This window comes from Acinonyx jubatus, chromosome C2 (genome assembly GCF_027475565.1).
Source record: "Acinonyx jubatus isolate Ajub_Pintada_27869175 chromosome C2, VMU_Ajub_asm_v1.0, whole genome shotgun sequence".
In the NCBI taxonomy this organism is placed as follows: Eukaryota; Metazoa; Chordata; class Mammalia; order Carnivora; family Felidae; genus Acinonyx; species Acinonyx jubatus.
The window spans coordinates 150,081,649-150,106,644 of NC_069384.1; the positions used below are offsets into that span (position 1 = coordinate 150,081,649).

General features: G+C 51.6%; 1 protein-coding gene and 1 long non-coding RNA gene across 6 annotated transcripts; one reads left to right on the forward strand and one right to left on the reverse strand.

The window, feature by feature from the left end:
• Window positions 1-1,462: 1,462 nt before the first annotated feature.
• SLC22A13 (solute carrier family 22 member 13) lies at window positions 1,463-14,773 on the reverse strand. Of its 5 annotated transcripts, none has more exons than XR_008298080.1 (10): window positions 14,313-14,770; window positions 9,106-9,209; window positions 8,722-8,876; window positions 8,328-8,496; window positions 7,989-8,109; window positions 7,803-7,897; window positions 7,061-7,567; window positions 6,292-6,507; window positions 5,841-6,088; window positions 1,463-5,267 (listed from the first exon to the last, which is right to left on the reverse strand). XR_008298080.1 is itself a non-coding variant. In XM_027040692.2 (10 exons), exons 1-10 carry the CDS (start codon window positions 14,688-14,690, stop codon window positions 5,995-5,997), a joined length of 1,656 nt encoding a protein of 551 aa, XP_026896493.1. In that variant the 5' UTR covers window positions 14,691-14,769; the 3' UTR covers window positions 1,464-5,994. The 5 variants fall into 5 exon arrangements, 4 of the variants coding, with proteins under 4 accessions (XP_053077649.1, XP_026896493.1, XP_053077650.1 ...); XM_027040692.2 differs by having other exon boundaries at window positions 1,464-6,088; window positions 7,061-7,169; window positions 7,353-7,567; window positions 14,313-14,769; XM_053221674.1 differs by having other exon boundaries at window positions 1,463-6,088.
• Window positions 11,993-24,663, forward strand: LOC128315336 (uncharacterized). Its single transcript, XR_008298081.1, has 2 exons — window positions 11,993-12,950; window positions 22,363-24,663. It is a non-coding gene; the product is annotated as an uncharacterized LOC128315336 (long non-coding RNA).
• The last annotated feature ends 333 nt before the right edge of the window (window positions 24,664-24,996 follow it).

Sequence of the window (24,996 nt, forward strand, 5' to 3'; positions counted from 1 at the left end):
GGAAGGGATGGTGGTGAAGCAGGTGGTTTTCGGTGAGTGAGGGAGAGCGAGGTTGAGAGCACAGGGGGCGCGGGCCAATGGGGCACCGATCAGCTGTTCACCTCTTCCTCCCTCCAGTTCCACCGTTATCACCCCATTTAATCATCAGGTCAGGTGAGGCAGTAATGTTTGCCATGGATTTCGTTGTTGTAACGACGCCCTGCCTTGTTTCTCTGCTCCTGCTTTTGCCCTGTTCCAACCCAGGCTTCAGATACAGCGTGAGTTTTATCATACCGATCTTGCGGGGCCACCCCCCTTGCTTGGAGAGAAAAGGACAACCAGTATCTTTCATTGTTCTTAGAACAAAGTTCAAAATTAAACACGTGGCCCGATCTCTGCTGTCAGCACGGAGCCCACTTTGGATCCTCTGTCACCCTCTCTCTGCCCCTTCCTGGCTCATTCTCTGTCTCTCAAAAACAAATAAAATATTAAAAAAAAATGTGGCCCGAGTGCGGCTTCTCAAACTTCCAGAACTCGTTCCGTCTTCACCCCAAAGTGCTTCTGCACCCCCCTGGCTGCCTGTGCCTCCTCTGGCCTGCACTTCCTTCTCTCCATGGATGACCATCCTTAGGGGGCCTTCCACACCCTGCATGCTGGGTCAGCTGCCCGGTTTAACCCCACGGGGACCTCCAGATTCATCCAGATTCATCCAGAGCATTCCCCTGAGGCGCTGGGGAGCGGTTTCATGGCTGCAGATGAATTGTGCACCTGTGGGTCCAGCATGCTCCCGAAGGCAGAGCAGTAGGTGAGCGGGTCAGTGAGTGAGGCGAGCCCGGGGTGCGTGAGTCAGGCCCAGGCTCCAGGACTCAGCCCTGAGACCTAGGGGTGTGGGGGAGGGGGGAGGGGAAGGCGGGTGGGGAAGGGGTTGGCACTCCTTTTCTATCTCCTTGGACTTGGGGGCCCACTGCCAGAGACCTTTGTCTTTCACACCCAAGATTAGAATCCTTGAGGATTCGAGTAAAGGGACCTATGAAACCATCCACTTGAAAATGGGGAGCCTAAGTACCAGGCTCCCATCACCAAGGCCTGAGAGCTGAGCCCTGTGCCCCAGCTGACCGTCAAGGCTGCACTGCTAGGGTGTCTCCCCAGTCTGGGCTTTTCTCTGATCAACACAGTCTATGGAGAACCACCACGGTCCAGCCTGTGCTGGAAACTTCCCGGTATCATCAAGCCCCCTTTCTGTCAAGCTTCTCAGGGTAGAGTCAAGACCAGGTCCTCTGAGGTCCTAGGGGCTCAGCAGCTGAGCTCCTGTCAGCAACTGCTAAAAGACATTTCCCTTTTTTTTCTTAATTTTTATTTAATTTATTTTTTAAATTTACATCCAGGTTAGTTAGCATATAGTGCAACAATGATTTCAGGGATAGATTCCTTAATGCCCCTGACCCATTTAGCCCATCCCCACAACCCCCCACAACCCCTCTAGTAACCCTCTGTTTATTCTCCATATTTAAGAGTCTCTTATGTTTTGTCCCCCTCCTTGTTTTTATATTATTTTTGCTTCCCTTCGCTTGTGTTCATCTGTTTTGTATCTTAAAGTCCTCATATGAGTGAAGTCATACGATATTTGTCTTTCTCTGATTGGCTAATTTCACTTAGCATAATACCCTCCAGTTCCATCCACATAGTTGCAAATGGCAAGATTTCATTCTTTTTGATTGCTGAGTAATACTCCATTGTGTATGTGTGTATATATATATATATATATATATATATATATATATACCACATCTTTTTTATCCATTCATCCATCGATGGACACTTGGGCTCTTTCCATACTTTGGCTATTGTTGATAGTGCTGCTATAAACATTGGGGTGCATGTGTCCCTTCGAAACAGCACACCTGTATCCCTTGGACAAATGCCTAGTAGTGCAATTCCTAGGTTGTAGGGTAGTTCTATTTTTAGCTTTTTGAGGAACCTCCACACTGTTTTCCAGACTGGCTGCACCAGTTTGCATTCCCACCAGCAGTGCAAAAGACATCTTCTTTCTCCGCATCCTCGCCAACATCTGTTGTTGCCTGAGTTGTTGATGTTAGCCATTCTGACAGGTGTAAGGTGGTATCTCATTGTGGTTTTGATTTGTATTTCCCTGATAATGAATGATGTTGAGCATTTTTTCATGTGTCAGTTGGCCATCTGGATGTCTTCTTTGGAGAAGTGTCTGTTCATGTCTTTTGCCCATTTCTTCACTGGATTATTTGTTTTTTGGGTGTTGAGTTTGATAAGTTCTTTCTAGATTTTGGATACTAACCCTTATCTGATATGCTGTTTGTAAATATCTTCTCCCATTCTGTCGGTTGCCTTTTAGTTTTGCTGATTGTTTCCTTCGTTGTGCAGAAGCTTTTTATTTTGATGAGGTCCCAGGAGTTCCTTTTTGCTTTTGTTTCCCTTGCCTCTGGAGATGTGTTGAGTAAGAAGTTGCTGCGGCCAAGGTCAAAGAGGTTCTTGCCTGCTTTCTCCTCGAGGATTTTCTGGCTTCCTGTCTTACATTCAGGTCTTTCATCCATTTTGAGTTTATTTTGTGTATGGTGTAAGAAAGTGGTCCAGGTTCATTCTTCTGCATGTCGCTGTCCAGTTTTCCCAGCACCACTTGCTGAAGAGACTGTCTTTATTCCATTGGGTATTCTTTCCTGCTTTGTCAAAGATTAGTTGGCCATACGTTTGTGGGCCCATTTCTGGGTTCTCTCTTCTGTTCCATTGGTCTCTTCTGTTCTTGTGCCAGTACCATACTGTCTTGATAATTACAGCTTTGTAATACAGTTTGAAGTCCGGGATTGTGATACCTCCAGCTTTGGTTTTCTCTTTCAAGATTGCTTTGGCTATTCAGCGTCTTTTCTGGTTCCATACAAATTTTGGGATTGTTTGTTCTAGCTCTGTGAAGAATGCTGGTGTTATTTTGATAGGGATTGCACTGAATATGTAGATTGCTTTGGGTAGTATCGACATTTTAGCAATATTTGTTCTTCTTATCCAGGAGCATGGAATATTTTTCCTTTTTTTTTTTGTGTCTTCTTCAATTTCTTTCAGAAGCTTTCTATAGTTTCCAGTGTATCGATTTTTCACCTCTTTGGTTAGATTTATTCCTAGGTATTTTATGGTTTTTGGTGCCATTGTAAATGGGATCAATTCCTTGATTTCTCTTTCTGTTGCTTCATCGTTGGTGTGTAGGAATGCAACTGATTTCTGTGCGTTGATTTTATATCCTGCCACTTTGCTGAAAAAGACATTTCCCTTTTAAACAGAACAGGCCACAGGGCATTTTTTATTACATACAAAGAAAAATCTTTCCCCCAACAGCCCACAATCCCTAAAAAAAAGTTCTCAAAGACCTGGCCCAAAGGCAATAGGTGAATCTTTGCAGCATTTATGCCTGTGTCCTGATCTGTTTAAGTCTCTTTCCAGGAATGGAGATCATTCTGCCTCAAAAGGACGCAGTGTCCACATTGTAGAGGAGGTTGCTGTGAGAAGTAAATGAGATGAATCCTTTTCAGAATTACCAAATAAAATCTGTGCTGTCTAGTTGACAATAGGTTTACAACCTATGGGAAATACATACGAACCAACCCTCCCTCCCCCAAACCTTAGACACTTCACTTCCTGGTTCTTCTGCCCCTCTCCATTCCCAGGGCTTATTTGTTGTGGGCTTTGCAATGAGCATGAGCCAAAGAACTGAAGTCTCTGTGTCACCTCAAGTCCAATCAGACTACTTTTTGGGCTTACATGGGCATAGGCGACTTCCTGGTAAGACTGTAACCTCTGTAGTACTCAGCCGAGGAATCGGGGGGGGGGGGGACTTCACACTAGGAGATAAATTGCCTGCTGTAACCCCCCTCCCCCACCCCAGGGTGCCTGTCCATCAGACACCTGCTCTCACATGAACTTTAATTAAAGCTTCACTTCACAGCGCTCCGAGTCTCCGTGTCCCTCCTTTGGTGGAGGAGTTGCCTCTGGCTTTGAACTGGCCTCTGCCCAGATCCAATGCAGGTTGTTTTCACGACCAGGCAGGTTTGGCCTGGGTACCACACTGCGCCACAAAAGACTTTCAGGTGTACCCAACGGGTGACTTTAGCTTGGGATTCCATGACTGGGTGCATAGCGGGAAGCTAAATAGAACTTTTCCCCACCATCCCAAAGCTGAGTCTGTAAGTAATAAATGATGTCATCTGGAGGTTGGGTCCAAGAGCAAACAGCCAAGAAAGAATTCTTGAGATGTTTTTGGTGCCAAAAAAAAGAGTGATTTTATTAAGGTCCCAGGACAGAACTCGTGGGCAGAAAAATCTGCATTCTAAGTGTGAGGAGGGACTGATTGTGTAGGGCTTTTTATCCTATGAAGGGAGGAGGTGATGTTAGCGCTCCAAGAAATTGAGTCTATAGGTTTCTGGAGGTCTGACTATTCCTAGGATTGTGCTTTCCTTGTAAATCACGAAGACAGTTACAAACTGATGGAGTCTTATGTCCTTTATGACTGTGATCTTTATCAGGTGACCATTGGCTTTTTCCTTCCTTTGGTCATGAGTCTGAGAAATGTCCCATGTGTCCCACTCCCACCTTGGGGGAGGGGAACGTGGAATGCCAACTTGCCTTTTGTTATGTCCTCAATAAAGATTCGCGTATTTGAAAGAGATGCTGGACACCTTTGTGCCAGATTTACAAAGATGGGGAGCACTCCCTCCAGCCTCCATTAGGGAAGGTGGGTGGGAGAAAGGGAGGGAGGTCCAGAAGGAACCCCTCTTCAGGCCTGGGCCTCTGGGGAGAGGCGGAACCTCACTGTCTGCAGGGCACTTAGCTGGGGAGGCCTTGGAGGAAGGGCACAGGAGGGGAAGAGGCCGGGCAAGCTCTTTTCCACTCTTTGCTGGTGCAAGGATGTATGGTGCTCTTGTGGGCCAGGTGGCTACCGGGGAAGGCACTCTAGCTGGAGGTCCCTTGATGGGACGCAGCCAGGAGGGCTGTCTCGTAAGATGAGGAATGCTGGCAGTAAGAGACATGATGGGGGCAGCAGTGCTGGGGCAAGAGCTGAAGAGAGGGCCCTGGAGGTCAGCTGTGAGTACGCTCCTTGGATGAAGGAACTAGGCAGGGGTCCTGGGAGCACCGCTGAGAAATCCACCGATGTGTCCCCATGGAGGAGCTGTTAGAAGCCTGCCAGAGAACACTTGCTGATGATCAGCCAGTACACGCAGGGAAAGAACCACGGCCAGCAGCAGCAGAGCAGAAAGCCCTTTCCCCTGGCCCTGCAGGAGCCAGAAGCAGCAGAGGTGAAAGGGAGGAGGGAGGTGAGGACGGGAACAACCAGCCTCCTCCCTTTCCCCACTGCCGGTCCCTGGGCCACGAGGTCAGGTATGAGCTGGACTGAACGCAGGGCAGGGGGTGGAGGCTCTTTGAAGAGAGGACAGCACTGAAGCTTTGGTTTCCAGCAGACAGAGTCCTCTCTCAGCAGGATGGCGGGTCCTGTGGGGCCTCCCCCTGAGCCAGCGGGGCCCGGCCCAGCCACCGGAAGGAACTACAACCTTCCCATCCACAGCCTTTTCTCCCACCGGCCTGGGTACCGGCCGCGGCTTCCAACTTCCTCTCCCCCTGCTGCTGCATTCTTGGAAAGGCCCTACCCATCTGCTCTGCTCTGGGCTTAAACGTTTTGAGGGCAGGGGGACCCCAGACTGAGGGAACTAGAGGAGCCGTAAGCCCACAAGTCTATTAGAGAACCAGGGAAGCCCAAGAAACGCTCAAGGCCCGACCCCAGAACAGGGGTAGGGGTGGGCTGGGTTGAGGAAGGTGGTGAGGGGTGACGAGAAGAGGGAGGCCCTCACAGACACTTCAGGACCAGGCAGCCAGCGGCCGGGATGGGGACCAGGTCAGGGGTGTGCTGCCTCCAACTGTGAGGGGGGCCGTGCCAGCAGCCCCCAGCCATTTCAAGGGGGTGTCCAGGCAGCTCCCTGCTGTGCTCCAGCTCCAGGGACACAATCAGAAGTACGTGCTGCTCGCGAAGGTCACCCCTGGGCTAGAAGTTCTTCCTGAAGCCTCTGTTTCCTTTTCTGAAGGTGCTGACTCCAGAGACCTGGTGGGAGCCAGAGGCCGTCACCGGCCGGCCACGAATGGGTCCCGTGGCAGCGTCCTTCACCGCCCCTCCCCCAGGGGAGGGGACCTGGCCCAGAGCCAGTCGGATGCGTGTGGCTCCCGAGGCCCCCGTATTGGCCTCTAAGCAACAGAGGACACATAGTGAGGTGGGGGCCTAGGCTTCAGAGAAAATGAGCAGCTCACCGTGGGTGGGGCTCCTCCTCCAGCTCCTTGATGGTGTCCTTCAGGGGCTGGCCCCGTGTCTCCGGCAACAGGGCACAGAGGAAGCCTGCCCCGATGGGGAGGCTGCCGTAGATGAGCATAGGGAGGGCTGCCTGGTACTCGCCCAGCAGGCTCACGAGAGGGGTGAGGATCCCCCCGATCCTCGAGGAGATGCCCATCAGCCCCATGCCTGTCTGCCTGTGGGAAGGCCCGTCCGACTGAGCACACCCAGCCGCGACCCCCGGGCCACAGCCCCACCCCCGCTGTGCCTTGGGGCGGGGGGGGGGGGGGCCCAGCCCCTCATTATGGCCCCGCAGGCCTGCCGCCTCCCCAGCCTCACTGGCCTTCTGCTCTCTGCTCCTGCATAGTAACTTCGTGTAGTCCGGCCGCGTGCCACGCCTCTCTCACCTCCAGGCCTGTCTATCTGCTGCCCCCCTGCTCGCCTACCAAGTCTCAGGTCAAAGGCTGCACCTCACGTCTCCCCAGCAACCCCTGAGTGTTCCTCCTTCTGAGCCATTCATTCTCACACTTGCTCCATATCCCAGTCTCCACAAGGCCAGGGCGTGCCCTCCTTCTGTATCTGTCCTCCACTGCCTGGGATAAGACGGGGACTCGGGCTAGATTCCTAGCTGCCCGGACCCCGTCCGCGCTGCTGCCCCGCGAGCCGGCCTCATAAGCCAGCTGCCTGTGGGACAGGGGTGAGCACGGCAGAGGAGCGGGAGGGGTGAGGGCAGAGGGCGGCAGCCCTTACCGGATGACGGTGGGGAAGAGCTCGGCACAGTACACGTAGGAGATGGTAAAGCTGGCGGCCATGGCGAACTTGCCCACCACGGCCAGCACAGTGACCACCACCGGCAGATCTGGGGGAGGATGCCGGTCAGCCGCAGGCAGGTGGACGGCCCCATGCCCCGGGCCCCACCCCTGCCCTGTCCTCCCGAACTCCTGGCCCCCTCCGCTCCCGGGCCCCAGGGTTGCCCTCACTCCTGGAGGTGGGGGGGGGGGCGGTGGGGAGGGCAGGAATGTGGCAGAGCCAGCTCCAGCACCTGCTGGGACAAAGACGATGCCGATGCACACGAGGCCGCCCAGAACCAGAGTCAGCACCTGGCTCCACTTGCGGCCCAACCACCGCATCATGAAGATGCTGAGGCAGCGGGCGGGAACCTCCACGGTTCCGAAGACGAGCTGCGTCAGGTAGATGTCCAGGCCAAAGTCGCCGACCTGGAAGCTCAGGCCAAAGTACCCCAGACTGTCCACAAACCTGCAAAGTGTCCAGGAATCCCTATCACTGCTGGGGGATGAGACACCAGCCCTCCCAGAGGGAGCCTGTCTCTGAGCAGAATGCAGCAGCACAGCCAGGGAGAAACCCAGTGAGGCCACACAGCCCGTCCCTGACCGCCAGCCACCGTGTCCCAGCCACTGACGCGCACGCACCAGAGACGGGAGAGCCCTTTGGCGTGGGCTTCAGGGCGGGGTGCGGGCCCTGGCGCGCTCACCAGACACAGAAGAAGATCAGGGTCAGTTTCCGGAGCCGGGGGTGCCTGAACAGATCCAGGGGATTCCCTGAGGGGGCTGTCTTCTCTGGGACCAGCTGGGGGCACGATGCACAGTGAGGGGCCAGGCAGAAAGGTCTGGGCCCACCAGAGTCAGGGGCAGGGCTGGGCTTGGCCTGTGAGAAGTACCTGGCTCAGGAGCTCTGGGGAGAGTTTCCGCCTGTTGACGGAGGCCGCCTTCTGGATCACTTGTTTGGCCTCCTCCACCCTCCCTCTTGTCAGAAGCCACCGTGCTGACTCTGGCAGAGCCCTGCAGGTCAGGAATGGCTCTGACCTTGGAGCCCCCCCCCCCCCCACTCCCCCAGGGGCCTTCCCAGCTGTTCCAGGGCACACAGAACCTCACACCCATCGCACTGTGGAGCGTTCCCCGAGGTGAATGTGAGTGTTGTGCTCCAACCACACCCCCGCACAGCTAGCAGGGGCAGGTGGGGAGGGGGAAACGGCTTGCTCCTGGGAAGTACTCCTCACCAGATGTAGAAGAAGAGTAGCAAGACAGGTGTGGTGCCAGCCATTTGGAAATACCTCCAGTTTCGGACGCCATAGGCAAGTCCTGCTAATGCCATCTGACCCAGGGAGAAGGCGCACTGGACCAGGACCACGGCCTGAGTCCTCCTGGAGGGCCCCACCCACTCTGTAACTGTGCGAACAGAGAGATGAGACCCCGCCAGCCCCCCCCTCCCCCCCGCGGGCCCCCGGCTCCTTCCCTGTCATTCCCTAGACGGTCTTCTGTCAGGGTGGGCCTCAGTCCCACTTGCGGTGTGGGTGCCTGACAAGGCTCCCCCAGAGGCAGTCCGGGAAAGTGGCCGGCCCAGACCCCAAGGCCTCACCCCACGCTTGAAGGCTTAGGGACCCAGATACTCACGTAGGGAGACGTTGCTGAAGGCGAACCCAGAGACAGCAGTAGCCACAGCAAAGCGCAGGACCATGTAGAGCTCAAAGCTGGGCACAAAGGCCATGGTCGGGCCGAGGAGGGCGAAGAGTAGCAGCTGCACCAGGATACTGACCTTGCGGCCAATCCTGGAGTAACAGAGGGGCAGGAAGTATGGGAGACCCAGCCCTGCCCTGGGCTCTCTGTCTGACAGAGGACACGTGACCCTGCCCTGCGAGCTCTGTTTGAGGGAGAGGGGAACAGGGCCTTATCCCAGACACCAGTGAAGGGCACGGGGGCGGGGGCGGGGCGAGAGGGGGAACTGTACCGGGAACATAGGAGCATGCGAGGTCAGGGGCAAGCCGGTCAAGTTCTTACCGGTCACAGAGGGGCCCGAAGATGAGAGCCCCAGTGAGGAGCCCAGCCATGAACACCGACTGCGAGGTCTCCTTCAGGTGCTTCTGACCACAAACGAGGTTGAACTGAGGCAGACACAGGCAGATGTGAACCAGGGGCAGCCAACGGCAAGTCCTTTGTCGTCCAGTCCACCCACTGCAAACCTCTCAGGGCAGATGCCCGTGGTTCCCAAAGTGTGTGCGAAGGCACCCCAGGGCACCAGAACAAATTCATGGGGCACAGAACGACATTCGGAATTTTAAAGGAAAATGCAGCAATCCTCAACATCTGTCTGGCATTACAAGAACTACCAACTAAGGACAGCTCTGGTTCAACATGAGATCACGCTACATTCCTTCCAGTGACATCATATCTATGTGAAGCTGTATTCTGGGGAGGTGTTTTGAAAAAAAAAAAAAAAGCAAGCACCATGGGGAATGGAAAATGAGGGTGTCAGTGTTTAAGGACTGAGAAGTTGCACAGTTCCCAATGGGCACATACATCCTATTAGCAGGGGGTTGTATTTATTTAAAGATGAAAAATATGGAGTGCCTGGGTGGCTCAGTCGGTTGAGCATCTGACTTCAGCTCTGGTCATGATCTCACGGTTTCTGAGTTCGAGCCCCGCGTCGGGCTCTGTGCCGACAGCTCAGAGCCCGGAGCCTGCTTCGGATTCTGGGTCTCCCTCTCTCTCTGCCCTCTCCCACTTGCGCTGTCTCTCAAAACTAAATAAACATTAAAAGAAATTAAAAAAAAATTAAAATGAAAGATATTTCCTTTCAGTTTCTGTGTATTATTTTTTAAAACAGTTCCTAAGTCATTTGAACATAATTACCTGTTAGGTTGTTTGGCCCTAATTACTCAATACATAAAACTTAGGTTTTTATTTTGGCTTGGAGATGCCAGGTAGAATTGCTGAGACATTAAGGATACAAAGTTTGGAACCCTTGACACGCCACTACTTACTGCTTCCTGACAAATGGGGCCTCTAGCCCACAGCCAGGGCACCCCTGTGACTTCCTTGGGCCTCATCAAATGTTCCCATCCGGCTGCAAAATCTCCGTGAAACTCTCACCATTCACTGCCGGTGAGAATCCCAAGGAGCCCTCACGCCCCACTTGCAGAAGGAGATCAAGACGGAGGAACACGCACACGCGTGGGCGTGCGTGTGGGCGCTCATGTGCCTGCACACACAGGGGTGGGGCGACCCACTTGGAGACTCAGAGAGACTGAGAAACTGAGTGGAAAAAATATGCACGTTCGCCTAACTCTGTAGGTATCTACTGCATGTGCACATACTGTAGGCACATGTGACTGACCCCGCCCCCCTCGACTGGTCTGTGGGCCCTTCCGGGAGTTCTGTGCCCCCTGCACACAGCTCAGCTCCTGACGTGAACGTTGGTGGGGGGAAACACGACAGGTGAGTTGTCCTCTGCGGCTCAAGGTGGTAGCTTCACAATCACTGATGCCGTTTGAGGGCTCACTCTGTGCTGGGCAGTCTGCTGCATGCTTCACATGTATTATCTAATTCTGACACCAATCCTTGATTTATTATTCCATTCCCCTGAGGAAGGGGAGGTTAAGCGGCTTCTCCGAGGTCCCGCTGCTGGATGGCAATGGAGTTCAGGCATCCCTTTTGCCCCAGACAGGGACTGAAACTGTGTGAAAGCTCAGAGAACGTTTGCTGAATGAATCAACACATGAATACCTAGAGCTAGCCAACTAGCCACTCATCATCGGTCAAAATCGCTAAAATCATTTTAGCAAGAAATGAATCAGTCCAGGAGATACCATTGTGCTCATACTTCTGTTCTCAAGAACAACTGTTAATTTTCAGTATGTGTCCAATGATTGCCTAATGGCCCCTGGGAGTGAAAGGGGGCAAGATAAGGGATCTGAACTTGTTCCACCCAGTTCTATTCTTTTTTTTTTTTTTTTTTAACATTTACTTATTTTTGAGACAGAGAGAGACAGAGCATGAACGGGGGAGGGTCATAGAGAGAGGGAGACACAGAATCTGAGACAGGCTCCGGGCTCTGAGCTATCAGCACAGAGCCTGACGCGGGGCTCGAACTCACGGAGTGTGAGATCATGACCTAAGCTGAAGTCAGACGCTCAACTGACTGAGCCACCCAGGCGCCCCCACCCAGTTCTATTCTGTTTGGTTTTTGTTTAGCAACCACAGAGTGCCTTTGTAGTTAGACGCTATTTAAAATAACTCATAAAGGCCTGCTGCTATCAGCCTCTGGAATCTGAACAGAGAGGCTTTGTGGGACTTTGTTAACCTATCTGTTGGTGTCTTGGTTTCTCATGTACAAAATGGGGATAAAATATACTGCATGGTGTCCCCCAGCAGGATTAAAGGAATTAATGCATGGAACATGCTTAGCACGGTGGCTGTCACACAGGAAGTCCTCAGTAAATGTCAGCTCAGCGGAGGGGGCACTGGCCCCCCCCCGTGCTCATGAAACTCACAGCTGGTGACCGACACCTCGGACACACGGGGCTATAGTGCTCTGAAGGCATGGATGCCGACCCCAGGGAGACTTCCGAGGCTGGTGCCCCTATTCGGTGGCCACCACTCGCTAACCCCTTATAGCTTGTGTACCCCTTATTTCATTCAGTCCTCATTCTAACCTCGTAAAGGATTATCATTCCCACTGTGCAACCACAGAGGCCAAAGCTTGGAGAGGTGCCAAGACGTGGTGTGCAGATGGAACAGAGGCAGAAGGGCTCCCCACCTTGGGACGCCAGCCATTACCTTCTCCGACCCTAATGCCCAGAGTGGAGGGTTCTGTCTGGGGCTTGCCACATGGGCACACAGAATCCCGCCCCCATTCTTGGAGCACACACATCACATCTTCCTCCCCTGTTCCAAAAGCTTCCATGGCTCCCTTTGGTCTCTAGGAGAGAGCCCAAATCTCTCAGCTCTGTATCTAAGACCGTGGAAGAGTCATCTCTTCCTGATTTCCCAACATCTTTGTTGGTCAGCATTCCTCAGTCATGGCAAGCATTTTCATGCCTCCGGATCTAGAAACGGCTATTCTCTCTGCTTCCCCTTCCCTCCCATTCTTTCCCCTTTTCTGGGCCCAAGACAGATCACACTGTTGTTAGTCATTCAGACTCTATTTCCCTCCTGATTCCAAGGTTCATGTGGACAAGGCTGGGAATTATTTTTTTCTTTTACCAAGGACGGGCACCCAGGAAATGTTGGGAGGTAGACTGAGAAGGAGAAATGCACTCTGCTCTTCAAGAATACATAGCCTATAAGGCAATGTGCTCTTTTCTTCTCAAATTAGGACTATCCATATTTCAGTTTGAATATGAAGCTGCTGGTTATCAGAAGGAACGTTGGGAAGTCAGCTCAGAGAGACTCCCCTGAATCAGTGTGGTGGAGCCCCTCCTCACAGATGGGAAGCAGAGGGAAACGATCTCATGCAACAGAGCTCTGGAAGCAAAGTTGGACTCAGCACGCGGGTACAGGGCACAAAGTACCCAAGGTGTGCACTCTTTTGGGAATCCAAGTCCTTGAGAGTGTTGGAGCAGGAGAAGCATGGTAGGGAAGGGCAAGAGGTCCAAGGCCCAATGCCAGTGGTGGCACAGTCCAGGTTGGTGATTAAAGACCAAGAGGGCAGCCTCAAATCCTTAGAGAACTCGAACAAGGTGCCTCCCTCCTCTGACTGTTCCCTGCACAGTTAATACTCAGCAAGCCTTAGCTGAATAAAATTGCACGAACAGTCCAGCACAGGGTGTGAACGGGGCTAAAGAAGTCTGGAAGTCTGAGAAGTCTGGAAGTTTGCCTGGGTTTTGAGGATGGTGTTTGGCCAGGTAGGCACCCACAGCATATGGGGACCAGTGGAGGCTGATCCTACCAAGAGGGTGATGCTGGGAACCTGGAGAGGCCACTGGGGACCAGACCGGGCTCTGCTGGGAGAGCTCTTAGGCCGCATGCGGCTCTATGGAGCAGAATGGGGTGGAGGGTCAGGAGGAAGACAGGCAGGACAGATCTTTAGGCTGCAAGGGTTCTGGGGGCAGGTTTATGGTCACATATTAAAAGTGAATGCCTGGGGGTGCCTGGCTAGTTCAGTCAGTAGAGTGTGCAACTCTTGAGCTTGGGGGTTGTGAGTTCAAGCCCCAAGTTGGGTATAGAGATTACTTAAAAATTGAAAATCTTAAAGAAAGTGCCTTTGGTCAAAACATCATTCTCTGAAAGCCTCTAAAAAGTAAATACTTTTTTTACCTGCAGAGAAAAAAATAAATGAAGGCTTCTGGACTCCAGATTCCCCTCTCCACAAAGGCTCAGGATTCACCACCCTCAAGATGAGTCATCCAGACCTCCCAACAACACTCGCCCCTTGGATGCTGGACCATCTGTGCTCTTTCCCACTCCTGCAGAGACCTGAGTGGGAGTCCCACATCCACGATCAGCTCATTATGTTGCCCTGGACAAGTCGTCTCCCTACTCTGTGCCTCAGACCCAGCTTCTGGGAAGCAGCAGAGTGGGCCTGGATGCTTCCAGAGAGCCGTCCTTGCTCAGGTGGCTGGAGTGGGAATCTGTTTATCTGCCCAGATCCTCCCTAAGAAAATGAGTTAAGCAGAGCAAGTGCTGTTGTTATCTGCCGGACAAATCCTAGAGTCACAGTGCGTCCGGTCCCCTGGAGGCAGGTGGGGAGAGCTTTAGAGAGGGCAGCTGAAGGGCAGGAAGCCCACATCAGGCAAGCAGGAGGTCAGACAAGTGGATGGGGATCCAGGAAGATAGGTAAGCAGGCAGATATGCAGGGGCAGACTGAAAGACAAGGGCAAGTGGACCGACAGATGGGAGCACTGGGGAGAAAGACATAAAGACACGAAAGCAGGAAGGGATAGGAAAAAGGTCAGGCAACTGGGCACACAGGCGGATAGATGGAGAAAAGGGTAGACAAAAATGGACAGAGGGGCAGACAAATCAGAGACAGAATATGGATTGAAAGGTAGATGGACCAGTAGTCAGAGGACAAAGAGAAAAGCAGGATGAATGGCAAAAAAAAAAAAAAAAAAAAAAAAAAAAAAAGCCATACCAAGTGGTCAGTCATTTGTGGATGGGTGCTCCAGGGCAGATACAGAAGCAGCAACACCGGCAGCTGAGGCAGACAGTCAGGCAAAGGAGCTGACCGACCCCAAATGGGCAGACAGGCAAAAGGGCAGCCCTACCTCGTTCTTTAGGGACAGGGGCCTGTCTTCAGGATACTCCCAGCCTGCCTCACAAGGCTGCGTCTCGTTGAAGTGGTGGCTGAGGATGTCCTCCAGGCTGGTGTTGTCAGGGGGCGGCCGGAACATAAGGCAGGACTCAGGCTTGCCTGCAGCATCCAGGGGCACGCTCAGTGTCAGCTGTTCAGCCGCACTCAGGTTCAAAGTGTGGTTCTTGACCCAGGCTACTGAGCAGTGGTGGGCCTCGTGCTGGATCATGAAGACCTGGGCAAACATGTAGTAAGCGGACAGGAAGCCGGGAATACTCAGAAGCATCACCAGCTGTATCTGGAAGCGACCAAAGTCGCCTATTTCAGCCAGGACCTGGCCAAATTGAGCCATGTCTACTGGTCAGCCTGGGGCCATAGACAGCTCTGCAGCTCGGCTTTGGGGCGCTTACTCCTCTGAGCAGAAGTGACAGCTGTGTTAATGTTTAATCCAGCCTTTGACCTGTCACACTTCAACTCCCTGGCTGTAGCCTGGGCAGGATAGAATATGATAAAAAAAAAAAAAAAAGGAGTCTACTCTGGTTTGCAAAATGCAAGGATGCTTTATTGACCGTGCGATGGACACAAGCCCCACAGAAGGACTCTCTCAGGCCCCGCACAGGAACGAGCTTCAGCCAAATGTTCGACGGTGCACAAACAGCATTCCCTCCCATGTCATCCCAAACAAATCACACCCAGCTCAAACCCCTCCCATGATGATAGACCCCAAATTCTAAGGGTAGTTCTGACACTTAGAGGGACACAGAAGTCCCTTCTAGGGACCAGCTCAGAATAGACAATGGGGGTAAATCAGGAGAGGAGCAAGGACCCAGCCTGCCTACTAACTTGGTCAGCTGCCAAGTCTGGCCTCTTGATCTGCTGATCTTATCTTTCTCTTATTTTTTTTTATTTAAAAAAATTTTTAATGTTTTCTTATTTTATGTTTGAGAGAGAGAGAGACAGAGCATGAGCAGGGGAGGGGCAGAGAGAGGAGGAGACAGAATCTGAAGCAGACTCCAGGCTCTGAGCTGTCAGCACAGAGCCGGACTTGAGGCTCAAACTCACAAGCAGTGAGATCGTGACCTGAGCCGAAGTCGGACGCTTAACCAACTGAGCCACCCAGACGCCCCTTGTCTTTCTCTTAGCGGTGATTGGCATGTGGTAGGACACCATGAAGTCCAGGAGACCTACCAAGGGCATAAGCTTACCAAAGGCAATCCGAGAGCACACAGCAATTACAGAAGAACCACGAGTTGCATTTTGAGCTCTACTCTGATCCAGGAACCATTAACACATTCCCAAAATACACAGGCAAGCTGCTCCAGGGTAGCTCCAGTCCCAACGGGCAATCTCAGTGGTAACAGAGGAACACAGGACAAAGCCTCCCCACACCACAGCGGCAGCTGTGGACGCCCTTGCTGGCCTCAAGGCTGGAATGGGGCTCATGGTGGCTGATAGGTCAGGATTCTTACAGGACTGGAGGCTAACAGGATCTCTGACAGGAGGAATCTCCCAAAGATTAAAAAGTCTCCATCCTTTCTACCCTGGAAGAGGTCTACTGCAGGTAGACCCAGGGCTTGGAGAGCACCTCGTTCAGTCATAGGAGGTGGGGAATGATAGGACTAAAGACGGCATTTGGGAAAAATACACACGCATGCGCACACACATACACACATTCACGTAGTTGTCTGTGTGTGCATAGGAAAGACTTCTTATGTTTTGGATTTTGAACCATTTTAAGAGAGGCTGAGCAGCACAGGTGAAGGGAAGCAAGGCTGCACGGGCGGTTCTGGACACGGCATGCCTGCATCTGCCTGGCCACCTGGCTGGCACAAATGTTGGCTCCTTGTTAATCCGCCAGCATGCAGGCCAGGGCAGGGCAGGGCAGACTGTGAAGGGCAGAGACATGGGCCCGAGACCCCGCGTAAGGAGAGGACCTCTCTCTCTGCCCCATCCCAAAGTCCCCACCAGGCTCACTGCTGTCCCCAGCTCGATCTTTTCTTCCTCACTTAGGTTTCTCGGATGTGCTTGTGCTCAGCGTCACCTTGATTGAATTGTCAAGAAAACAGACGTTGCAGGTTGTCACTGCCCCATGTGGTGTCCCCCTGGTCGGGGAGAACTGAGATGGAGACGTGAGCCTGTCCTCAGCCCTCGTCATCTTCTTACGCGAGTCGGGGAGATTTTTGCTTCTTTGGTTCCAAGCAGTGGGGGCTGTTGCAAGGAGGAAGCTCGGGCACTGTTATTGATTCCCTGTGATCCTGAGTTTGTCCCTGTTAAGAAAACAAAATTCAGCCGGGCAGATTGAAAGATCTAATTGGCTCTCCTCAATGATTCATGAATTGGGCAGCATCCCATCTGGCAAGTAGAAAGGAGTTCCAAGGAGCCGTACAAAACGGAAGAATTTAAAAGCAGAAAAGGACAGAAAAAAGAAAATTTCCAGCAAAGAGTGGATTGTTTCTGGCAGCGACCCTCCTTTGGGTCAATGAGGGGATCTATCAGGCGGATTACCTCACTGGTGCTGATCAGGTAGTTCCAGATTGACTTATTTAAGGTCACATTCCTGGGAGAGACTAAAATTGCAATGAGGTCAGGTGTTACACTTTGGTTTGCTGATGTGGGCTTAGCACAAGGGACTGTATTTGAGGCCAGTGGTTTCTTTTTTAACAAGTCCTCCTTTCGATCAGACTCGAAGCTTAACTAGGCGGTGGGATCAAAATGCAAGGCGTTAATGCCACCCTCAGCCACCACGCTGTAGTTCTCACAATTTTTGTTTGTTCTGTATGGTGTTCACAGGTCAGGATGTATTTTGCTGAATCTCTGTGGTGTTCACAGACCGTGACTTGAGGCTCATAATTTTTTAGTTGGCTTTTCTCTTTGTTCCTTTTTTGACAGTCCAGTCTTAGGGAGATCATTTGCTCAGTGTTTCGTGGCAACAAACGTGCATTTAAAGCTTTTGAGAGAACACAGCGTGGCAAGGAGACTGCTACGATTACTGTAAGCAGGGTAACTCCCAACGTCTCACTTCAGAGCCATGGTCCCCAAGACCCCAACCAATCAAAATCAAATAAGTCAAAAAAGGATCCCATAAAAGAGTCATCTTTTTAAGCCAAGTGGTTTGCCCAGTGGTCTTATGTAATTGAGTTTTAACTTCCCCAGAAACACTAATCCAGGTACAGCCGGTGGTGTTGGCTGTAGCACAGATACTGAAAGGGCGGGCCTACACCGGCTGACTCCATCTTGTTCTGTGTCCTTCACCTTGAACACGCCTCCTCCCCTTGAGTAACCTCCCGCTCACCTGCCTAACAGGACTCCGACCCTTCCCCAGCCAACCGGCTGAGGCCACAGCCATTACCTCACCAACTGCCCCTAGGCCCCAATAAAACCTTTGTCCTTTTGAAACTAGCTCTCTCTCCCTGGTTATCTCACCGCTGCGTCGGTGCAGGTAGGGGATTGAGCTGGAGGTAGCTCGAATAAAGGCTCTTTTGCTTTTACATTGGACTCGGCTCCCTGGAGGTATTTCAGGACCACGAATTCTGGGCATAACGATACCTTCTTGCTTGGCTAAAAGATAATCAAAGGCCATCCTATTGGCAAGAACAACTTTGGCCAGTGAGTTTAAGGATCTTTGTTGGTACCTCTTGCTATGGCAGCAGATTCCACAATACTTTCCAGAGTTAAGGAGAGTTTCCTGATGATAGCCTCATTTGTATTCAGTCCTAAGTAGAGAAACAAGGACCTCCAAAGGAAGCAAATCTTGAATGATGACAGCACCTCCTGGTAGGTGCTTTCTAACTTAACTATAAATTCGGGGGAGTCAACCAATGAGGTGTCTGTGAACAGCTAGGGGCACTGCTCAGCTGTGTGCCAGCTATCTGGGCATCCAAAGGTCCAAGGAGGTGATAACCACCACAGACATAGAAGATCACGCACCTCCGGGGATTGATGACTCTGCTGTCTGGGCTCAAGCTGCCGTGCCTGAAGAACGCCCAACGTGGGATTTCACCACAGAAGAAGGACAAGCCCATATCCGACGATACCAGGAAGCCCTCCTTCGGGGAATCTGAGCTGGAGCCAAAAGGCCTATGAACATGACTAAAATATCATCAGTCACGCAGCACCCTGGGGAGTCTCCCAGAGACTACTATGAAAGATTATGTGAAGCATACCATGTATACACCCTGTTTGACCCCGAGGCACCAGAAAGTCAACAGATGGTAAATGCCTCTTTTGTGGCACAGGCTGCCCCAGATATCAGAAGAAAACTCCAGAAGTTGGAAGGCTTTGCTGGGATGAATATCACTCAGCTGATAGAGGTCGCCAACGAGGTTTTCATGAACAGAGAAGTCGCAGCTGAAAGAGAAGTGGAGAGAAGACTAAAAAAGAAGGCCACCCTTCTCGCAAGAGCACTAAAAGAAACAGACGCTGCGAAGACGGGAAGACCCCAACCACCTTAGCAAGGGACCAATGTGCATACTGCAAAGAGAAGGGACACTGGAAGAATGAATGTCTGAATTGGAAGGGGCCCTCAAAACCCAGCCGATATCGGGAGGAACCTCGAGGCAAGAACCTCGTTGGTCTGGCCGGGGTAGAATCAGACTGAGGGGGGACTGGGCTCTTTCTATCTTGGCCGCCATGAGTCCATGGTCGAAATGAAGGTAGAGGGCTGAACAAGAACTTTCATGGTTGACACTGGGGCTGAATACTCTATTGTTACTTCCCAGGTGGCGCCCTTCAGCCAAAAGACAGCAACCATACTTGGGGCTACTGGGACACGGGCGATGCAGCAGCCCTTCTGTCAAGCTCGACAATGTGAACTTGGGGGTCATGAGGTCCAGCATGAGTCCCTCTACTTACCTGACTGCCCAGTTCCTCTCCTGGGCCGGGATCTGCTCTCCAAACTTGGGACCCAGATAACTTTTGAACCCACTGGACACACTAGTCTCCAATTAAACCCAGGGCAGGAGGAAACCCGGGTCTTGGTGATTACCCTGCCAAGGGAAGAAGAATGGAGACTATTCTGCACACAGGCCCTACCCTGTAGCCCCTCAGAATTCAGGCTTACATTCCCCTCTGTATGGGCTGAAGACAACCCACCTGGACTAGCTTGAAGTTGGGCTCCCATCATTGTTGACCTGATCCCTGGAGCCCAACCTCAGAGACAAAGGCAGTACCCTTTTCCACTCGAGGCTAGAATGGGTATACAAGAGCTCAGTGACCAAGCTCAAGGAAGCAGGTACTCTAATTGAGTGCCAGTTGGCTTGGAATACTCTGCTCTTGTCAGTCAAGAAGCCAGGAGAAGGATACCAACCAGTACAGGATTTGAGGGCCATTAACAAAGTGACTGTTTCCTTACACCCAGTGGTTCCAAACCCGTATACTCTCCTCAGCCAAATTCCGGGGTCAGCCAGATGGTTTCCATGCCTCGACCTAAAGGATGCTTTCTTCTGCCTCCGCCTGGCTCCTCAAAGTCAACCCTTGTTTGCCGTTGAATGGACTGAGCCCGTTACAGGGCGCCAGATGCAGCTGACCTGGACACGACTTCCCCAAGGTTTCAAGAACTCGCCCACTCTTTTTGGGGAAGCACTAGCTGCAGACCTCGCCGACTTTCCGAGGGAAACCACAGGATGTGTCCTCCTCCAATACGTAGGTGACCTCCTCCTTGCCAGCGACACCCAAGAAGACTGTATGAAAGGTACCAAGGCCCTCCTGCAGCTCCTGTCCTACTCGGGGTACCAGGCCTCTTGGAAAAAAGGCACAGGTTTGTCAGCAGCAGGTCTGATACTTAGGCTTCCTCCTCACAAAAGGAAAAAGAGAACTAGGACCGGGAAGGAAAAAAGTTATCACCACACTGCCACAGCCCCAAACAAAATGAGGCTTGCGTGAATTTTTAGGGGCCGCAGGGTTCTGTCGCATTTGGATTCCTGGATTCTCAGCCATAGCGAGGCCCCTCTATGACCTGTTGGGAGGGCCAGACAGGGGGCCCCTGAGGAGGCAAGGGCTGCTTTCACAGAAATAAAGTGGCTCTGGGACGAGCCCCAGCCCTGGGTTTGCCTGACATAGAAAGGCCCTTTTAACCTCTTTGTACATGAAAAGGACAAAATAGCCCTTGGAGTGCTCACTCAGAGCATGGGGCCTTGGCAATGGCCAGTGGCCTACCTGTCAAAAAAACTTGATCCTGTGGCAGCAGGATGGCCACTGTGCCTCAGAGCACTGGCAGCCACACTGCTGCTCATCAAGGATGAAGACAAAGTCACGCTGGGACAAACACGTGGGACCCACATGCAGTCATGTTCCTCATGAGCACCCAAGGCTATCGTCTCCTCTCCAATTCTTGGCTGACACAATACCAAAGCCTTCTCTACAAAAACCCAAGGGTCACTTTCGAAGCAGTAAAAACACTAAACCCGGCCACCGTCCTTCCCATGGGGGAGGGAGAACCTGACCATGACTGTTCCGAAGTAGTGGATGAAGTCTACGCCAGCCGCCCGGACCTCCAAGACCAGGCTATAACAAGCCCGGAGATCACCCTGTTCAGCGATGGGAGCAGCTATTTACAAGAGGGCAGCCGAAGAGCAGGATATGTAGTAACCACAACCACCGAAGTTCTAGAAGCCAAGGCCTTGCTGGAAGGATGGTCGGCACAATGGGCTGAATTGTACGCCTTAACCCGAGCCCTCATCCTTAGCAAAGGTAAATGAGTTAACATCTACACTGATTCCCAGTATACCTTTGCTACTGTGCGTGTACACAGGGCCATCTATAAAGAAAGAGGTCTCCTTACTGCTGCAGGGAAAATTACCAAAAACAAGGAAGAAATACTAAAGCTTCTTGAGGCTGTATGGCTGCCAGACAAGGTAGCTATCCTACACAGTAAGGGACATCACACAGGAGACGACCCCATAACTCAACAAAATCGCCTGGCCGACAAAACAGCCAGAGCAGCCGCCTGTAGTGACCCAGGCGAAGCTCCTACCTAGACTATGACTCTTGCGCCCCAGAGAGAAGCCTCCTCGCCCTGTACACAAATGAAGAAAGAAGTTGGGCCTCGACAGAAGGGGGCATGCTAAGCTAAGAGGGATGGTGGGTCATGCCAAACGGACACATCTTTGTCCCGTCATCTATGGGAAAACACCTAGTGAAGGAATATCACCAACTCACGCACCTAGGGAAAACCGCACTGGAGGCCCTCCTCAAAAAGAACTATATCAGCCAGCTGCCGGCATTATGCCGAGCTGTCAGTGAACAATGTGTGACGTGTGCCAAAAACAATGCTTGGTCTGCCCCACGGCCCCCGCCTGGCACGCAAAGGATGGGGGCCGCCCCTTTTGAAGACTTAGAGGTGGACTTTACCGACATACAACCAAATAAAGGATTCAGGTGCCTTCTTGTAATAATCTGCACATATTCGGGATGGGTTGAAACATTCCTGACCAGAACAGAATGAAGTCACGAGGTGGCCAAAGCCCTTCTACGGGAGATTGTGCCTCAGTTTGGTCTAGCCTTAACCATACACAGTGATAATTGACCTGCATTTGTGGCAGACATTATACAAACCCTGACAAAGTCCCTCAACATTACCTGGAAACTGCACACTGCTTACCAACCCCAGATCTCAGGGAAAAGTAGAGCGGACGAATCGCACCCTCAAGGAAACCCTGCCCAAGTTCCACCAAGAGACTAATCTCCCACGGCCAGATTTACTACCGCTGGCCCTCCTGCATGCCTGATGCATGCCTGGGCCACTGGGATTCTCCCCTTTTGAGGGCGACCCCCACCCCCCCATGTTTAGGAAAACTCCCAGGAGACCTACACCAGATTGGAGACAAGAGAATAAGAGAACAGCTCCGGACCTTGGGAGTAGTCCTAAATAAGTTACAGAAATATACCATAGAGAGGGCCCCAATTTCCTTAGGGACCCCCATTCACCCCTTTCAGCCAGGAGACTCGGTGTGGGTCAAAGATTGGAAGAGGGAACCTCTTAGACAACGGTGGACTGGGCCTTATACTGTTACTAACAAATCCTACAGCCCTTAAAGTTTCAGGTATCACCCCATGGGTCCATCACTCCAGAGTTAAGAAGGCCAACTCAGAAGAACCCACAACCTGGCGAAGTGATCCAGATCCAGTCAACCCACTTAAACTGACCCTCAAAAGGGAAACTGCCCCTGCGACCTCCAGCCCTGCTCCAGCCACACCCCGGAAGCTGGCTTGCCTGCGCACAGCAGAAGCTTGAGGAATCAACTCATGAACCTAGCCCAGGGGTCTGGATGCAACTCTGCCAGCCCTTGCCCCTTATTGGTGTCATAGCCCTGATCTTACTTCTTGCTGTTGGGCTGATAGAGACTGCACCAACAAGCTGGACATGGGACAAAAGATGCATGCTGGGTCTCACACACCTCCTCTGGATGGGAGGGCCATTAAGTATTGTCTGTATATTATGATAACCTCTCTCACCCTCACAACTGCCGCTTACCCACTTTGCCTCCAGGATTGCTATATGACAATAAGGGGGTCAAGGGTGCTCAGTGCCTTCACCTCCCTCCACGAAGATTGCTACAAGGGAAAAACACCCACTCTCTGTCAGTCACCTGGTGCCCCCAAGGACTAAGTTTTGGACCGTAGAGATAACACAAAATGTCAGGAACCCATGTCACAACAAGGGCCTCCAGAGAGGGAAGCCAGCTTGCTACACTTACCTTCCTCAATGGGGGATCTCAGATGGGGGAGGGGTGAAGACAGGGCCCTTCAAAAAGTTATAAAGGATACCCAGGATAGGGTAATACAGGCCATAAAGGCGACCACTCCCCCGGCAGCCTACCAAGGTTTGGACCTTTCAGCCCTCAATCAGATGCTTACAAATTCCCCGCTACTCTCCAAGTCCTCCATAAAATAGATAATCACACCCAAACCTGCTGGATGTGCTTGCCCCTCGGCCGGAGGGCTTACCTAGCCACTCCCATCCCTTTGACCTGGGAAGCTCCTGAAAATCTCAAAACCAACACCTCTGTCTTAATTGGACCCCTGGCCACTGGGGTCCATCTCACAAATGCCGACAATCTAATCTGTACAGTCCCTGAAGGTATGAACAGTACCTCTCTATGCGGAAGAAATATAACCTTAGAGAGGAATGCAACCCTGTGTTCAACCCCTGGGGTGTTCTGTGTTCTAGTTCGCCTACTGATGCTTAGAGGCCAACTGGACTCAGATATGTTATTCCATCTTCCTAACCCCAGAAATATCCGTGTACACGGAAGATCAGCTCCTAACAGCCTTTAGCCCCAAGTCCCGGACTAAATGGGCAATCCTGGTACCCGTTCTGATAGGAGCAGGAATTGCGACAAGAATAGGAGCCAGAATAGAGGGCGTAGGTTCATCCGAAGGACTGTACCATAGACTATCTCAAGAGATAAATGAGGACATGGAACAGGTGGCAGATTCTCTGGTAAACTTACAAAGCCAAATAAACTCTCTGGCGGCAGTGACCCTCCAAAAATGGGCAAGCCCTCAACCTCCTCACTTCAGAAAAAGGAGCGACATGCATCTTTCTGGGGGAGGAATGTTGCTATTTCGTAAACCAGTCAGGAATAGTTACAGCTAAGGTTAAGGAACTCAAAGAAAGAATTCAAGGTAGACAACAGGAAAGTATCAATCAATGGAAAGGATGGGATCTCACGGATTGGGCATCCTGGCTTCCTGCCCTGGCAGGGACCCTCCTCTCCATAATTTTACTTGTATCCATTGGCCCCGTATACTGAATGCCATGGTACATTTTATTGAAAACACTGTTTCTCGCCAAACTACTGCACGTGGCTTAGCCTTCCAAGAGTACCAACCTATAAAACTGAAAGGTGATGCCTACTAAAAGTTTTTTAAAGGGCATCAAAGAGGGGGAATGTTGGAGAAGTGAATAAAGTATTGCACCAAAGATGACCGATGGGGCTAAAACAGACTCTGGTCTCTAGCTTAGAGACCCCTCCTCCGGGTTCTTCTTCTTTTGTTTGCTGTGCACAGGAAAACCCCCACAGATATGGAAGCTGATGACTATACATTATCCTCCCCACTTACATTTGGCGCCTAGACCTTTGGAGAAAGTCTCCTCTGAGCCGGCCGGTGTTAAATAAATCTCCGATCCACCAAGGTCTCCGAGTGCCGCTTGGTTTTTCCACCAGTGTTCCAGCCTGGTTCCATAACAAGACCATGACCAGAGCTGAAATCAAGAGTTGGATGCCCAACCCAGACACCCAGGCATCCCAGAACTTTGTCCTATTAACAGCCAATTCTAATTTTATACCAGTGTACTTTTGATATTAAAATTTATTAATCCCTTTTATGTGGAATTTGAAAAACTTAACAGATTAACATAGGGAAAGGGAAGAAAAAATAAGATAAAAACAGAGAGGGAGGAAAACCATAAGAGGCTCTAAAAAACCGAGAACAAGGTGAGGGTCGTTTGGGGGGTGAGTGGGAGGGGAGATGGGTTAAATGGGTGATGGGCATTAAGGAGGGCACTTTTGGGGATGAGCACTGGCTTGTCATATGTAAGAGATGACTCACTGGGTTCTTCTCCTGAACCCAAAACCACATTATATGTTAACTAACTTGAGAAAAAAAGAAAAATTTCATTAATCCCTTTTAAAAACTTAATTAGATCTTGGGAATGC

Excerpts from the sequence above, each read along its gene's own strand:
- SLC22A13 (XM_053221674.1), bottom strand. The coding sequence starts at position 14,690 with ATGGCTCAATTTGGCCAGGTCCTGGCTGAAATAGGCGACTTTGGTCGC. Across the intron at positions 9,210-14,312 it reads CCCTGTCCCTAAAGAACGAG|TTCAACCTCGTTTGTGGTCA; the intron begins GTAGGGCTGCCC and ends TGTCTGCCTCAG. Across the intron at positions 7,568-7,802 it reads CTGATCTTCTTCTGTGTCTG|GTTTGTGGACAGTCTGGGGT; the intron begins GTGAGCGCGCCA and ends GACACTTTGCAG.